The sequence below is a fragment of the Antechinus flavipes genome, chromosome 5 (assembly GCF_016432865.1).
Source record: "Antechinus flavipes isolate AdamAnt ecotype Samford, QLD, Australia chromosome 5, AdamAnt_v2, whole genome shotgun sequence".
Classification (NCBI taxonomy): Eukaryota; Metazoa; Chordata; class Mammalia; order Dasyuromorphia; family Dasyuridae; genus Antechinus; species Antechinus flavipes.
The window spans coordinates 59,688,246-59,704,240 of NC_067402.1; the positions used below are offsets into that span (position 1 = coordinate 59,688,246).

Genomic DNA, 15,995 nt, shown 5'->3' on the forward strand with positions numbered 1-15,995 from the left:
GCTGGGCAGTCACTGAGCCCTAGCCCTGAGAGGCGAGGAGAGGGGGCCTCAGCTGCCCCTGCCCCTGCCCAAGGTCAAGCTACAGAACCAGGGCACGAAGTCCACCCTCCCAAAGCTCCCTGCAATCCTGCGTTAGCTCCTTCAGGGAAGCAAGATCCTGGCCGAGGAGTTACAGTTAGGTAACCAAAGGTGCGCTTGGGAAAGTCACCCAAAATAGGGAAAGCGGGGAAGGCAATAGAAATGGGGTAGGGGCACTTATTATATAAGCAGTCCCATCAGGCACTCCCCCCCTTCCTGAAAGCTTTTAATAATACTATAAATTTAAAAATAACGGAATCTTGAATAATAATAAAAATAAAGGCAGGCTTTAATGTAAAACAATTTAAATCACGTGAAATGAGTTAATTTAATTTGAACAATTTAAATAACAAAACTTGGTAACTGAAAATTTAAAAATAACGGCTTTCAAAATAATTTAACGATAATGGGTGCTTCGGTAACATCGTAGAAAAGCTTTCCCGATTGCAGCCGCCGGCCTCTGCACGGCGTTTTCGGAGCCCCGCAGCCGCAGCTACCTGCACCTCTACCGAAAGCCCAGGAGTAGGACTAGGCAGGGGGAGGGGAGGCCGAGCAGAAGTCACGTGGGGGGCCGCCTGGAATCCCGGGACCCGAGAGCACATTGAGAATGAAGCCGGCTCACACCCCTCGGCGGGAGGAGGGGCGGGGCGCGGCGCGGCGGGGGAAGGGAGGAGTGGGAACGGGCTCAGCTGACGCGCGCGGAGCGCCGGGATCCGGGAGGAGGCGGTGGGCGGGGCGATCTCCGGGGCGGGTGAATGAGACGCGGCAACGATCCGCACATTCCAGCGTGCCCACGTGACCAGGCCTCGCGGCCTGAGGTAAACAAGCTTTGGGCGGAGGGAGGGGGCGGGGAGCCCGCCTCCCCGGTCCCTTCACACACTCTCTCCGGCCTCCGGGACTCACTCCAGCGGGGCGGGCGGCTTCCTCGGGGAGTCTTCGGAGTCCTGGAGCAGCAGTCGGCGCGCAGAGGTGCAGGGAGAGACGCTGCGGCGGCAGCACTCGCCGCTGCCGCTGCAGCCCCCGTGACCCGCGCTCCCCCACCCCCGTCCCCCGCCCTGTGGCGCAGCAGGAATTGGCGGGCCCGGCCCGGGCGCTATTTGCGGCCGCTGACGAGCGGCGGGCGGCCGGCCCGGGATGGTGCTGGGGTCATTTCTATTCTAGTGGCGGCGGCTCACCCGCCTGGGCCGCGGCCCCCTGGAGCCCGGAGGGCGTGTCCCCCCGCCGGGGGCTCGCCGCGCCTATAAGGGGCCGCCGCGGCCGCGGGGCGGACATGCAGCTCTACAGCCCCGGCTTCAGCCACTACCCCTCGGGGGGACCCGCCGCCGCATCCCCGCCCTCCGCGGCCCCCGCCCCCTTCAAGGTCTCCTTGCAGCCTCCGGACCCCGCCGCCGAAGCCGCCGGCGCTGACTGCCTTCCAGCCGCCGCCCCCGCCGCCGACGCCCGAGAAGCCTCTGCCGCTGCCACCGCCGCGATGCCCGCCTTCTCCTCGTGCTTCGAGATGGTGCCGCCGGGGGCCGCCGCCCCTGCAGCCGCCGCGGCCGCGGGCTCGTGTAAGCCGCCGCTGCCTCCGCCGCCGCCGCCGCCGCCCCCGCCGCCGCACTACACGTCCACGGCGCAGATGAGCGTGCGCTGCTTGGGCCCCGAGCGCACCGCGCTGCGAGGCCTGGAGCCCTGCGCCCGGCCGCCCGAGCCGCCGCGCCGCTGTTCCTCGTCAGCCTGGCTGCTGGAGGAGCTGCTCAAGCCGAGCCCGGAGCCCGGCCCCCGCCCGGACGGGCCCGACCGAAACTTCCGTCTGAGCGAGCACCAGCAGGCCCTGGCCGCCACCCGGCCCCGCGCCTCCTCCCCTGAGCCCCCCGCGCCGCGGCCCGCCGAGTCCCCCGGCCGCGCCCCTGCCGCCGCGGCCGCGGCTGCCGCCGGCCCCAAGGACGAGAAGCTGGCCCTGTACCTGGCCGAGGTGGAGCGGCAGGACAAGTACCTGCGGCAGCGCAGCAAGTTCCGCTTCCACATCATCCCCGACGGCAACTGCCTGTACCGCGCCGTGAGCAAGGCCGTGTCGGGCGAGCAGAGCCAGCACCGCGAGCTGCGCGAGCAGACCGTGCACTACATCGCCGACCACCTGGACCACTTCGGGCCGCTCATCGAGGGCGACGTGGGCGAGTTCCTGATCGCCGCGGCGCAGGACGGCGCCTGGGCCGGCTACCCCGAGCTGCTGGCCATGGGCCAGATGCTCAACGTGAACATCCACCTGACGACGGGCGGCCGGCTCGAGAGCCCCACCGTGTCCACCATGATCCACTACCTGGGCCCCGAGGACGCGCTGCGGCCCAGCATCTGGCTGAGCTGGCTCAGCAACGGCCACTACGACGCCGTCCTGGACCGCTCGTACCCCAACCCGGAGTACGACAGCTGGTGCCAGCAGACCCAGGTGCAGCGGCGGCGCGACGAGGAGCTGGCGCGCTCCATGGCCATCTCGCTGTCCAAGATGTACATCGAGCAGAACGCGTGCTCGTGAGCGCGGCCGCCCGCTGGAGGTGGGGAGCCTTAGGGGCGGGTCGGAGCGGAGCCTCCTCGGAGCGGAAGGTGGCGGCGCGACCGAGCGCTGGGGCAGAGCCTTGGGTAGTCTTAGCGCTATTTATAAGTTGTTGTATAAAGTTAGCGCCCCAATCTTTGCAAGCTGATCTTCTCATAGTGTATATTTGTTTATTCCCGGTAATCTATTTTCTATAAAAATGTATTTTTGCACAATATTTTTTAAGATTGGTGTACCTCCATTTATGATGTCTCCTTTTGGCAAATGGCTTTTGGGCAGAGACCCAGAGAAGTACTTTGTATAAAGCTTATTTTGTACAGAGTTTGTGTTCTTTTATGCTGTATGGGATTGGAACTTTACATGTATTCTTTCAAATGAAATTGATGTCATTGGTGTTACCAGATAATTGAACCATTCCATCTTGATGAGAAGAATTTGATTGGAACCCGTTGGATTTTTTAAGAAAAGGAGAAAAAAAAAAGCTTTGGAAGGAAATGAGGTAGAGGAAAAACGATTTGTCTAAAGGGCAGAACAGGTCTGTTCTGACTGATTGAGTTCCCATGTTCATTGCTATGGTGATTCTGTACTTTGGTTACTGTGTAAGTGGCCTCTGATTGTCTGGTGCTCCGTTTTATTTATTTTTCATTTGTTACAATAGGATTTTAACATAGGATAAAACGTGGTAACGAGATAATAGTCTTCTGCTTATTTTATAATAAGCGTCTCTGATTCACCTTGGGGATTTTGAAATTAACAGTATAAATGCCCCTGATGGCAATTAAATTGTGGCAGGAGAATATTATCTTTGTACTTTGTTCCCTTGAAATACATTCAGGGGTAAAATGGAATTGTTCTGTATTATGTAAAGCTATCTGAAAAGAGCTTGTATGGTTTGCTGGGTCAAACGTTTCCAACTTAAAAAAGCTATCTTGTTTCCAATTTTAACTACTTTTAGTCATATTTATTAAGTAATGCAGTTTGTACTTTTTTATTTTGTAATATTTTGTGATTTTTTTGACTTTTTACTGTATTTGTATAATAGGACTATTCTCAGCTAATGGAATGAATAAATGCATACTTTTAATTTTGTCTCCTAGTAGCAAGTTTGAAAATGATCTTTTTTTGCCTTTTGGACTGATGTGTGATTTCATTGGTGGAAGGGTTGTTTTTGAAGAAATACCCTCCATCAGTTCATTTCACATCTACTCTGCAATTTATGGGGTTGGAGTTAGTTGCTCAAGGACACTGAGGTTAAGTGACTTGCCCACATCATGGGACGTGGCTTTGTAAGTTGTTAGAGGAGGGACTTTATTTCAGCCTGACAGATTCTGAGACTGACTTATGATCTACTGCTCTGGGCCTACCCCTCCAAAATGACTTCTGTAGAAGACTCATTTCTCTTTCACAAATCACATTTTTTCTTAGCTGTGGTAATAACACTGAATTCTTTAATAGTAGCCTAGATTGGGCAACGATTAAGTCATTAAGGAAAAAAAAGTCTTTGTGAAATAATTTGCAACTATAGAGTAACTTAATTGCTGCCATTATTTACATCGAAGTATTTTTACCTAGCAAATTCTAGATAGTTTGTTACCTTAATTCTTTAGCATTCCAGATCAGTGAAAAGAATTATTTAAGCATTTGAGTTAGTTGGTTTAATGGTTTGGTTTTCAATGTAGATATTTTGACTTTTAAAATTTTTATTTAAAGGAAATTCTAGTTTTGATTCATTCAATAGTCCATCCCTTTTAATCCTAGAAGTTTAGAAATGTTTCGTTCACGTTTGACCTACACAGATAAGCTTTGCGGAAACTACTACTTATTAATCTTTCTCCTTACATCTTTTAATCTCTAGCCCTTTATCCCTTTTAAAGAAATCAAAGTGTAGTATCCACATTCAAAATAATTGGTATTTTTTTCACTTGTTTTTTGCAGTAATAGACTGGACTTCCTTCATAAAGTGGAATTAATATTATTGTCAAGTAAAAAATTTGTCATTTTGGTTTTAGTATTAGGTCTTTAGTCTTTTCATTCAAGAAGTAGATCAAGTATAATTTATATGATTTGGGAGAAAAGGGGATGGGAATAGATCACTTGGATATTGAAAGCCAGATTTGTCTGTTATTCCTTCACATCATTTCCTGTTAAATTCTACATAGGATATGAGAAGTCTTAATCTAATATTAATATCTCTTTTAATCTCTTGCTAACTTGAATCTTTGCAAAGTTTCTTTATTTTCTAATTAATAGTGGAATAGCTGACATTTATGGAACTTTGTCCCTTAAAGTCTCATTTGAGACCCACAAGTCTGTAAATTAATTATATGTCTTTTGCAGATGAGGAAATTAAACCTTAGGATAGGTAAGTGTCTTGCCCATGCTCTGTGTTAAAACAAGATTTAATACCATTTTAACAGGACTCCTGAGACCCAGGATGTTTTCACTAATACTAGATGACTAAAGTCAGATGACTAATTTGAATTTCAGTCATTTATTAAATCTTTGTTTCACTCTGCTTAAAATAAAAACCCATTCCCTCCCCCTTCTATCAATCAACCAACATTGAATATCTATTAAAAGAGGTACTGGAGTACAAATGCAAAAAGAAAGTTGCCCTTAAAGAGTTGATATTCTAAAGGGGAAAAAAAAATGTGTGTGTATATATATATATATATATATATATATATATATATATATATATATGTATTCACAGATGAGCAATTGGGGATGGGATGGGGAGGGAACAAGGAAAGGAGACAATTCCAGGGAAGTCATTTAGCTATTTTCCTCCCTCCTTACTGCATCATTCCATTTTTGGTAGCTCCAGTTATCTGGTAGCAGCCCTGAGCCTAGAAAGACTCAATGAAGAATTGAGCCCTGTAGGTTTGACCTGTCTGTAGGATAGGACCAGCTTGATTACTTACCAGCTTGACTTAGGACAAATCAATTACCTCTCCAACACTGTTTCCAGTCTGTAAAACGAGGGCGTTGGGCTAGATGTCCTCTAGCAAATTTTTTCAGTTCTAAATCTGGATTGGATTGATTAGAAATCTGTGCTCATAAAATGTCTGAGGGATGGGATTTGTGATTTCATTGGTGTGCAGAGGTGTCAAAGGCAGGACAAGCAGGCTGCTTCCCAATGTGCTAGAACTGAATTAACATGTAACTGGGAAAATATTTAATAAAACAAAAATACAACATAACGTTGATTTGTAATTACCTAAGTCATTTTGCCTATAGTCTTTTTGTATTAGTTTTTGACACCATTGGTATAGAGATGAGGAAACTGCCTCCACTAAGAAAGATTAACAGCTTCTGCAGTTCTTACTTGCTAGTGCCCACAACCACCATGTGTCCCGTTGAGTCCAATTTTCCTGGCTCAGGAGATAGATTTTTTTTTTTAATCTTTTTTAATGTTTTTTCAAAAAGTACGATTCAAATATTAAAGGGTAATATCACTGCTTCTCCCCCCCTTCAATATTTTTGGTTTTCAATATTTGGGAGGGGAGAGTGACCAGAAAATATGTGAATAAGCAAAAGAACTAATGCTTGGTTGTGTCTTCCAGCAGGGAACTAATATTTGATTTTTGATTCATAGTCTCATGTAAAAGAGAAATTGTTGATAGAGGTCAAATATACATGTATTAGATCCCAAACCTATTTTACCTTTCTTAAAGAATATTTCATTTGATTTTTAAAATTTAATATATGTTTCTAGCTGTTTTCTTCTCTCCCTCCCCTACATTAGAGAAGAAAGCCACCATTCACCATGTGTGTATGCCATGTGTGTGCAGACACACACATAAAATCATCCTGTGTACACTCCTATTTATCACTTTTTTTCTGTATGTGGATAGCATCTTCCTTCATAATTCCTTTGTAGTTAAATCTGAATATTTAGAACAGGTTAGTTGTTCACAGTTATTTTTTGAATAATATTGCTATTGCTGTATCCAACATTCTTTTGAATCTGCCTATTTCCTTAAATTTTTTTTTCTTAAAAGACAGGTTGCACAGTGGCTAGAGCACTGATTAGACTCAAGAAGACAAGTTCAAATCCAGACTTGGATACTTTTTAGCTGCATGATCTTGGCAAGTCATTTAACCTCAGCCTCAGTTTACTTGATTGTAGAATTGGGAGAATCATAGCGTGGACCTCTTGGCATTGTTGTGAGGATCCAATGAGATGATATTGGTCAGGTGCTTGGCACAAGGCACATAAAAAATGCTTGTTTCCTATCTTTGTCTATTTTAATTTAAAAATTTCACAATATGAATTGTTTTTAAAGTATATGCACATAACAAGCAATGAGAGGAAGAACATTGGATAGTATAAGCATACCTCACAGATACTGTGGATTCTGTGTCAGACCACTGAAATAAATGTTTGTTAAATGAATTTTGTGGTTTCCCACAAATTTTATATATATAAAAGGTTATGTTTACACTATTTTTCAGTTTAGTAGGTGTGCAGTAGTATTGAGTCTTAAAAAAATGTGTATACCTTAATTAAAAAGTACTTTATTGCTAAAACATGTTATCTAGCATCTGAGCCTTCAGTGAGTCCTAATATTTTGCTGGTGGAGGGGTCTTGCCTTGATGTTGATGGCTGTTGATTGATCAGGGTGGTGGATGGTGAAGGTTGGGATGGCTGTGGCAGTTTCATAAGTCTGAGCATTGATTGACCCTTTCAATTGAAAATTTAGAGGCCATTGTAGTATTATTGACTGGCCCAATTTCAATATTGTTTCTGAGGGTCGAGAGAGTCCCGAGGAAAGGGAGAGAGATAGGGAATGATTGGTTGGCACAACAATCAGAACATACTCAACATTTATTGATTAAGTTCACTGTTTTATGTGAGCCTAGTTCATGGTACCCCAAAATAGTAATATAAAAATTACATTACAATAGTAATATAAAAAAATCACTGGTTATAGATCACCATAACAGATGTAACTATAATGAAAAAATTTAAAATATAGCCAGAATTACCAAAATGTGACACAGAAATACAGTATGAGCATATGACCTTTTAAAAATTACTCTGATAGACTTGCTTGACACACAGTTGTCACAAACCTTTAATTTGTAAAAAACCAAAAAACAACCACCCCTCCCCCGTATCTGCAAAGTAATAAAGTGAAGTGCAACAGGATAAGATAGGCCTGTACTGTGTGGTGCAAAGGGCACTGCACTAAAAAATGAAAAGGCTTGGGTTTTCAGTCCTGACCAATTTTGAAGCTGGTAGAGAACAGTAGACAAACCTTTCTGAGCCTGCCCAATAATGATCTTTGTGAGACAAGTACTTTGTCAATTGTAAGGCTCTTAGTTAAACACCTAAAACTAGTTAACCTCTTCATTATGGGAATATTGCCAGATTGAAGTTTTTTTTTTTTTTAAATGATTATTGCATTAAAACATAATTGTTCAAATAATCCTGCTACTATACTTAAATTTAAGTGTTAATTCAGTGCTGAAGAGATTAGGATATTGTCAGACCCTGAAAACTCTGAATATATTGATCTGTTCACAGATTATTGAATTGTTTTTAGAAATATTTGATAATCTATCAGGGGTCCTCAAACTACGGCCTCAGGCCAGATGCAGCAGCTGAGGACGTTTATCCCCTTCACCCAGGGATATGAAGTTTCTTTAAAGGCCCACAAAACAAAGTTTTGTTTCCTGTCCTCCAACAGTCTGAGGCACAGTGAACTGGCCCCCTATTTAAAAAGTTTGAGGCCCTCTGGAGAAATGTATTATCTGAGAACAAATGTGGTTCACCTTTTAAAAGAACACTCTGCCCCACCCCCGACCCCTCCCACCCCATTATATCAAGCTACAATTCACTTTGCTGGTTTTCTGATAGCTTCCAGTTTTCTTAAAAAAAAAAAAAAAAAAAAAAAAAATTGGAATTATCCAAAGAAAATTAACTCTATTTTTCAAAGGCTAAGATATATAGGACTTTCAGGTGGAGAATGTTGTGAAATCAAACATTGGAGAGGGTGTTGCAACCTCAAGAATGTTGGAAACTGTTGGCAGAATAATCCTAGAGATTATAAATGGAAGAAAGTTCTTTTGAAAACATCGTAGTGTCTTTTTCAAGTTGGGGATGAATTTCATCTTTACCATATAATTTATCTTTATCATCTAAAGGGGGGGGGATCCTGGTTAATTGGGGCAAATCATTTTCGGAATTAAGCCAAATTATTTTCAAAGTAATTCTTCCAGTAATCAAAAGTGATTTTGAAAGTACTTTGTCTAGGTCACAGGGACTTGCTGTGACATGTTAGGAAAACTACACCCATCCCAAGTTCATTTATTCTTTTCCCCTTGGTCTTGGAGAGAAGGAACTGTTAGTATTTTGAAGCATGATTTTACAGATCTTCCTAGTTGTTTAGGGTCTAGTAAACTGAAGTTTCAAGTCAAACTCTGGTTTATCGACCAATTTCTCGTGTTCTATAAAATAGATTATTAAAAAGCTTGCATAAGTGGACAAAGAGGTGAAGAGGCAAGTAAAAAGAATGAGATTTGCCTGGGTGTGGTGGCAAAAGCTTGTAATCCCTGATGGGGGTGGAGAGGAGGCCAAAACTGATGCATCAGTTGAATTTGGAACTTCAGAGCTGCTATGGACCTAAAGTCCGAAAGGGAAAATGCACTTACATGTGACACCAGTATGAAGAGTCCTGCTATGGGTGAGGATCAGAGTATATCAGATTAGCCAAGGAGGGACAAAATGGCTCAGATCAGAAATGGAGCAGATCAAAGCTTCTAAAATGGTTTGTTTTTGTTTCACCATTACTATCACTGATAGGATTAAACTGTGACTTGTAGAGAAAGGTAGATCCAGTCTTTTCACCCAAACCTAACCCAGCCAAAGTAGGAAAAAAGTGAGATCCGAAATTTGGTCAAATCAGGTGGTACTTTGGTAACTCCTAAAATAAGAAAAGAGGAAGATCTCTGAATAGATTCTCAGCAGTTTATGAGGAAACCTGGGTAAAACTCACAGAATTAGAAAGCATGGAGGATTGTGATCCAGGTGATATTTATGCCAATGAAATCATGAATCTTTTAAAGTTTGTATTCCCTGGGCTTACTGTGTTCAATATCAACCTCCTTAAACCTGTCCAGTTATACTATAAACATATGCCATGGATTGTGATAGGACTGGGAAAACATGCAAAAACAAATCAGTGCTAAGCTACTACCACTAATGGAACAGCTAATACAGTAGCATTTTCACATGTAAAAGGTCCAATATTATTGAACCATCATGAGAATATATGGCTTCTCTTTCATCATCATCAACATCAGACACCACATTAATTGAATGCAAATATTATTTTTACACTTGTCCTTTTTTTTTTTTTTTTAAATCTCTAGTGCTTGGCCCAGGGTTTAAGACATAAAGTGCTTAATAAATTATTATTTATTGATCTGGCAATTTTGGGGAAGAATATGTTGCAGAGTTTTTAAACATTTTGATGGGGGAAATCTTTCTGATTGCATGACCTGTTTCTCCATTTGTAACCTAGCAGTTTTTTTATTTTCAGGGATGTTATGAACATTTTTATACTCTGCTATATGAATATATCGCTGCCTTCAGGGTTAATTGAGTTACATGGGACTTTTTATCCTTGGACTTTATTTGTGTGTCTCCTTAATCTAGTTTTCCTTTTTTTCTCATGGGGACACTTTTTTGCAGCTCTCCATGCATCCATTCTTAGTGGATCTTCCCCCTTCTTAAATCATTCTCTCTATTCTACATAAATCACTGTTTCTAATCTGCTAATAATTAGAAAACCAAGTTTATTATAATGGTGTCTACAGAAAGAATCAGCTCAAAGTGAATGTTTAAGAGACTTGCCAATGAATAAAACAGTTGTAGCTTACTTATATTCGTGTTATTTGCCATTTTGTTTTTGCTGATTCAGAGGTCTTTGGAACTTGCATGTTCTTTACTGTTTCAGGTAGTTGAAGCTATTAAATAAGGTGTTAAAGTTCTAAGGATACATAGATAGTGTGTCTATTAATATACAAATGGGTAACCACTTCCTATCATTCTTCAAGTTTATAGTATGGTAGGATGGTAGAAACAGGCTGACTTAAAGATTAAAGAATCTGGATTCTTATCCTGCTTGTCACTTATTATCTGTGTGATCTTGGGCAAGTCACAACCTCTCTGGGACTGTTTCCTCAACTATAAAATGAGGGGGATTAGATGAGATGGACTCCAAGATTACTTCCAGCTCTTCCTTTATTATTCTCAGATTGTTCTCCTTCACAGTTCTGGCTCTTTGTGCCATCGACCACTTGCTACTCTTTCAGAATTATGCCAGGTTGCTTTTTTTCTATCTGCCATCCTCTGGCCTATCTGTTTTTGCACCAGAATATCCCATGTTTCCTTTCTACCATTAAATTAATTAGCATGCCTGTTATTAGTTCATTCTCATTTCTTGCAAGAAGCCTTTTCAAATTCAAGAGAAAATGCTTTGATTAGATATATAATATTAATACTTATGTGACTGATTTCCTCTCCTTTATAGTGCTTTTTTTTTTTTTTAATGTGGAAATCTGTACCTACCTACTACTTAACATCTTTTCCCCTCTTACACCTTAAAAGCTTTATTCTATGGCTTTATTCTGTGGGCTTTATTCTGATGATGGCCTTAGATGGTGTCATAGGACCACAAAAAGGCACTGATGCATCAGTTTAGTTTTATATAAAACTTAAACATTTGAGGAAGCCTGTAGTATTCAAAGATCTTAAATCAGTAAAAACAACTACAATCTGCTTTTTGCAATTTCAGATTTAAGCACCTGCTGATGCCAATTGTGTTTATAAAAGTGTAACCATGATGACATTGTTGGGGAGTAACAACAGATTCAAAACCATCCTCCTGTTTCAGTTCTCAGTTTGAGTAATTTTAGAGACTGACAGGCTAGTTGTGCTTCTTCTCTTATCAGGGGGACAGAAAAGGCGGTGCCCTAAACAAACAATTGTGAAGGGAATTTATACCAATGTGTCATATAACACCAGGACTGCCAGTTTGTAAAATAAACTCAAATGAAGCTTTCAGTTCTAATGACAAACAGGAAACATTCATGCTATTTGTTTCAGCTAGCTCTTACAGTGAAATATGAGCTATGCTGATGATGTAACAGGAATAAAAAAAGAAGGAAATGCCATTAGTTAAATGGAAGAATACAGGCAGGCAGTTTGGAGTTAGCTGTCAATTCACAGTTTTTGCTTCCATAGAGGAAAAAAGCCTTACAAAGAGGAAATAGCAGTTAGCTCTTTAAAGGGCTATGACTCTAGAGCTGATCACTGCAGATTCCTTATAGAAAAATGCTCCAATAAATAAATGAGTTTACTGTAGAAGGAAGAAGGCAAAGAATTCTGGTGGATGTGGGACATTTCTTTGCAGAGAACTTCTCTGTAAAGTATTGATTATTAAAGAATCGGTTTGATTATGTCTAGCAAAAGGGATGATCAGTACCACTGAATACACTGGCAATTTAAAAACAAAAAGACTGTGCTTGTGTGGATCATAAATGATCTGTAATGTCTGTACTACCTGCTTTAGCAGTGAAATCTTGCGAAAAAAGAAAATGAGAATATATATGGATTCTATCACTTTAATATTTGAAATATTTTATAAGATTTCCAATGATAAAAAAGATGGCTCACAGATCATGGAATCACATACAGTAAATATACTACTCTACACTTGCAAAGAAACATTTTTTAGAAGTCTTACTGATCCTGTGAGGAGCTTTTGTGTCCTTTTAATCCACACCCATTTGAAAAGGTCAGTACAATCCACTACCTTTATAAAAGAATGTGACTCTTCAAACTAGCCTCTAATGAAAATGCCATCTTGTTCCAACTTAACAACAAATAAACTAAACTTGAACATTTCTCAAATTTATAAGTCTTTCCTCTTTCAGATATTAACTACTGTATTCCTTCCATCTTTTCCTGTTCATTCTTTGCATTTTTGCCCTCCATTGTGTTTTTTTCTTTTCTCTTGGTAGATTTTGTTCCATGTATTATTGCTGTGCTTGAAACATCTGACCTTTATTGTTTGTCTAGTTAGAGAGTGAATGTAAGGGAAGACTGAAAAGGACAAGAAAAATAGGAAAAGGAAATAAAGCAGTACATATTGTACTACAGGATCTGCTTCTACTTCATTTAAAAAAATCATATTTCATCTGCATGCTTTGGCTCAACTTTATATTTTAAGGGATTAAATCCTATGGTTTTGTATAACACAGGATATGTTTGGTGTTTGGCTAGTACTAAAAAAAATCCCCAAACCCCCAAACAAAAAACTAATTCAGAATGTATATCTCCTTTTTGGAGTGAACTGATCAGGAAGAAATACTTTTGTTCCTTCATTTTGTGATTCTACAGTTCTTTGTAAATGAATACTAGTTGATCTTTCTTTTTTTCTTCCTTAATAGATTGCATTTTAAAAAAGAGAGAGAATTATGGAGCTTGATTTCCCTATCCCGAATTTGTTCCAGTAAATTTTGCAACAGAAAAGTTAGCATGGTCTTTGTTTTATTGGATGCATAGTAACTTGTGAGCAGTTACATATTTTGGTTTTACACAATACATGCTTCCCAAACAATACCAGGAGAAAACTCTCTGCTAAATACATAGCCTAATAATGGTTAAGGATCACTGTAACTGATACTTCACTTTCCTGTTTTGTGGTTTGAGCAGTTACAACTCTTGTAAGATTACAAAACATTTGAATCAAGAATTAGTAGATAATTTTAAATTTATAAATTTGTTTTAAAAGCAAACTAATAGGGAACAATTAGGTGGTGCGGTGGCTAGAGTTCTAGCTCTGGAGTCAGGAGGATCTGAGTTCAAACCCATCACACCTAGCTGTGTGATCCTGGGTAAGCCTCAATTGCCTCACACACAAAAATTCACAAAACAAATTAACAGTAGTGAGGAATACAAAAATACAAGAGAAATGTAAGATGAGGACTTTTGCCCAGAAAGAATTGGGCAAGATAAGTGTTAGATAAGTCTAGAATTAACAGAAGAAAACAATTAGAATGTTGGAGTCTAATGCAGTATACTTAAATTATACTAAATATGTTACAGTGTGAGAAGTCAGGTTTGAAGTTTAAAGGATACCATCAGAAATGGATAAATTTCTTGTCTTTAAGATTGGTGGCTAGGTCTTTAACTCATTTACTGTGGATCATTTAAATCGAGCATCTCTAAAAATGAAGGAACAAAAATATAATTGGAATGTAGCTAGATTAGCATGCATTATTCAGAAAAGATTAGGTGTAGATAACCTAGTTTTCTTATAAGAAGGAGCAAATAGTAATCTTGAAAATATTGAGGGAAAACTAAATATTTGCATGAACCATGATTCCAGTAATTGAAGAAAATGCACTTTGCACTTTGTTCACAATTATACTCATCTTTAGAATGTTTTTTCTTCTGTGATCAGTTATTGTCATCCTGTTGACCACAAGCACAATGCATCTTAGATCTTCTGGTTTTTGCTTTAAGTCCTTTATAGGTCCTTATGGGTCCTTTTTGATGTAATGGACCCCTTCTCAGAATAATATTTTTAAATGCATGAAATAAAATAGAGAAGATTGTAAAGGAAACCAATTATATTGAATTGTAGTTATAAAAAAATTTAAATTTACGGATCACACCCAGGATTTTTTTTTTTTTTAAGTTCATGTGCTCCACATAAATCACAAACCCCTGCTTTTATCTCCAAAGTGATTGGCAGAGCAATATTAGAAATTTTTGTGATGGAAACAAGCTACATGAATTGTTGCCTCAATTGAGCTTTGGGATAGAACATCCACATGGAAGGGAAACAGTGATTATAGGAGATCAATGCTGGTAATGCTGCAATATGGGAGAGGAGAGCTCATTATCCAATATTTCTATTTTAATAATTTATTTCTTGCTACTTAGGTACTAAGCTCTTTTGTTTCTAATTTTACACTTTTAGCACAGTAAATCCATCAGAAACCTCTAAATTAGGCAGCCTAAGTCAAAGCTTCTGCCACTCCACCTTAGTTGTGATTCTGTGTCAATATTAATTACTGATCTTTGAATTGGTTTCTAATTTTACACTATTAACATAGCAAGTCTACCAGAAACCTCTGAGTTAGGCAGCCCAAGGCAAAGCCCCTGTTGTCCCATCTTAGTTATGGTTCTGTGTCAATATTAATTACTGATCCTTGGAATAAGATGACTTTTAGCTCATTATGATTATTGCCAATGCTTTACTGGGTTTTTATACAATTGTTTTTTATATTGGGCACATCTTACCTATCAAGACAATGATGAGTACTTCAGTGCATCAAAACAAACTGACAAAGTTTGAAAAATACCAACTATTATGGGAATTCTAACGCTTACTGATCATTCTTGGTTTTGTGGGCCTCACATTCATGTTGTTAGTGAAGAGCTTTTGATTGCTGAAGTTTGATTAATAATCAAACCTGATTTTGGAGTAGATACTTCAAAGTGGATTGCTTATGTTTGATACATTTATTTGGGTTCTGTGCTGGGATCTTTTTATTATTTTTTTAATCATGTGCAATTTTCTGGGTTAATGGCATGAAAACTGGCTCAGAAATATTCGAATACTACCTTTAATCCAATAGCATTTGTTGAGTGATAATTGTGAGATTCCATGTTGCAGTTATTGCTTGAAATTCCATTTGATTTAATGACAACTGCGTGCTCTGCGTTAGAATTCCCATAATTGTTGGTATTTTTCAAACTCTGTCAGTTTGTTTTGATGCACTGAAGTACTCATCATTGTCTTGATAGGTAAGATGTGCCCAATATAAAAGACAATTGTATAAAAACCCAGTAAAGCATTGGCAATAATCATAATGAGCTAAAAGTCATCTTATTCCAAGGATCAGTAATTAATATTGACACCGAACTATAACTTAGATGGGACAACGGGGGCTTTGCCTTGGGCTGCCTAACTCAGAGGTTTCTGGTAGACTTGCTATGTTAATAGTGTAAAATTAGAAACCAATTCAAGGATCAGTAATTAATATTGACACAGAATCACAACTAAGGTGGAGTGGCAGGAGCTTTGACTTAGTCATATCCTTTATTTGGCAGATGAGGACCTTGAAGCTCTGAGAATCAGTTTCTCAAAGTTGCAGTAGAGGTGAAAAAGCACTGAGCTTCTAGGCAGGCCCATCACTTACTAGGAAGCATTTAGGTGGCACAGTGGACTGAATGCTGGGCCTTGAACCAGGAAAACTAGAGTTCAAATCCAGCCTGAGAATCTTAGCTGTGTGATCCTGGGCAAGTCACAACCCCTGTCTACCTCAAAGTTTTCAACTGTAAAAGGGGAATAAAAATGGC

The 15,995-nt window shown here is 40.4% G+C and overlaps 1 protein-coding gene across 2 annotated transcripts in view; it reads left to right on the forward strand.

Moving 5' to 3' along the window:
- The first annotated feature begins 1,344 nt into the window (after positions 1-1,344).
- Positions 1,345-15,995, forward strand: part of OTUD1 (OTU deubiquitinase 1) — a 157,015-nt gene continuing 142,364 nt past the window's right edge. For both annotated transcript variants that reach the window (XR_007947723.1, XM_051962076.1), the window contains exon 1: positions 1,345-2,609. Coding sequence is in view for 1 of the 2 variants with exons in the window: in XM_051962076.1 (XP_051818036.1) it covers positions 1,349-2,590 (1,242 nt within the window). In the remaining variant the exon portion in view is untranslated. The remainder of the gene's footprint in view (positions 2,610-15,995) is intronic.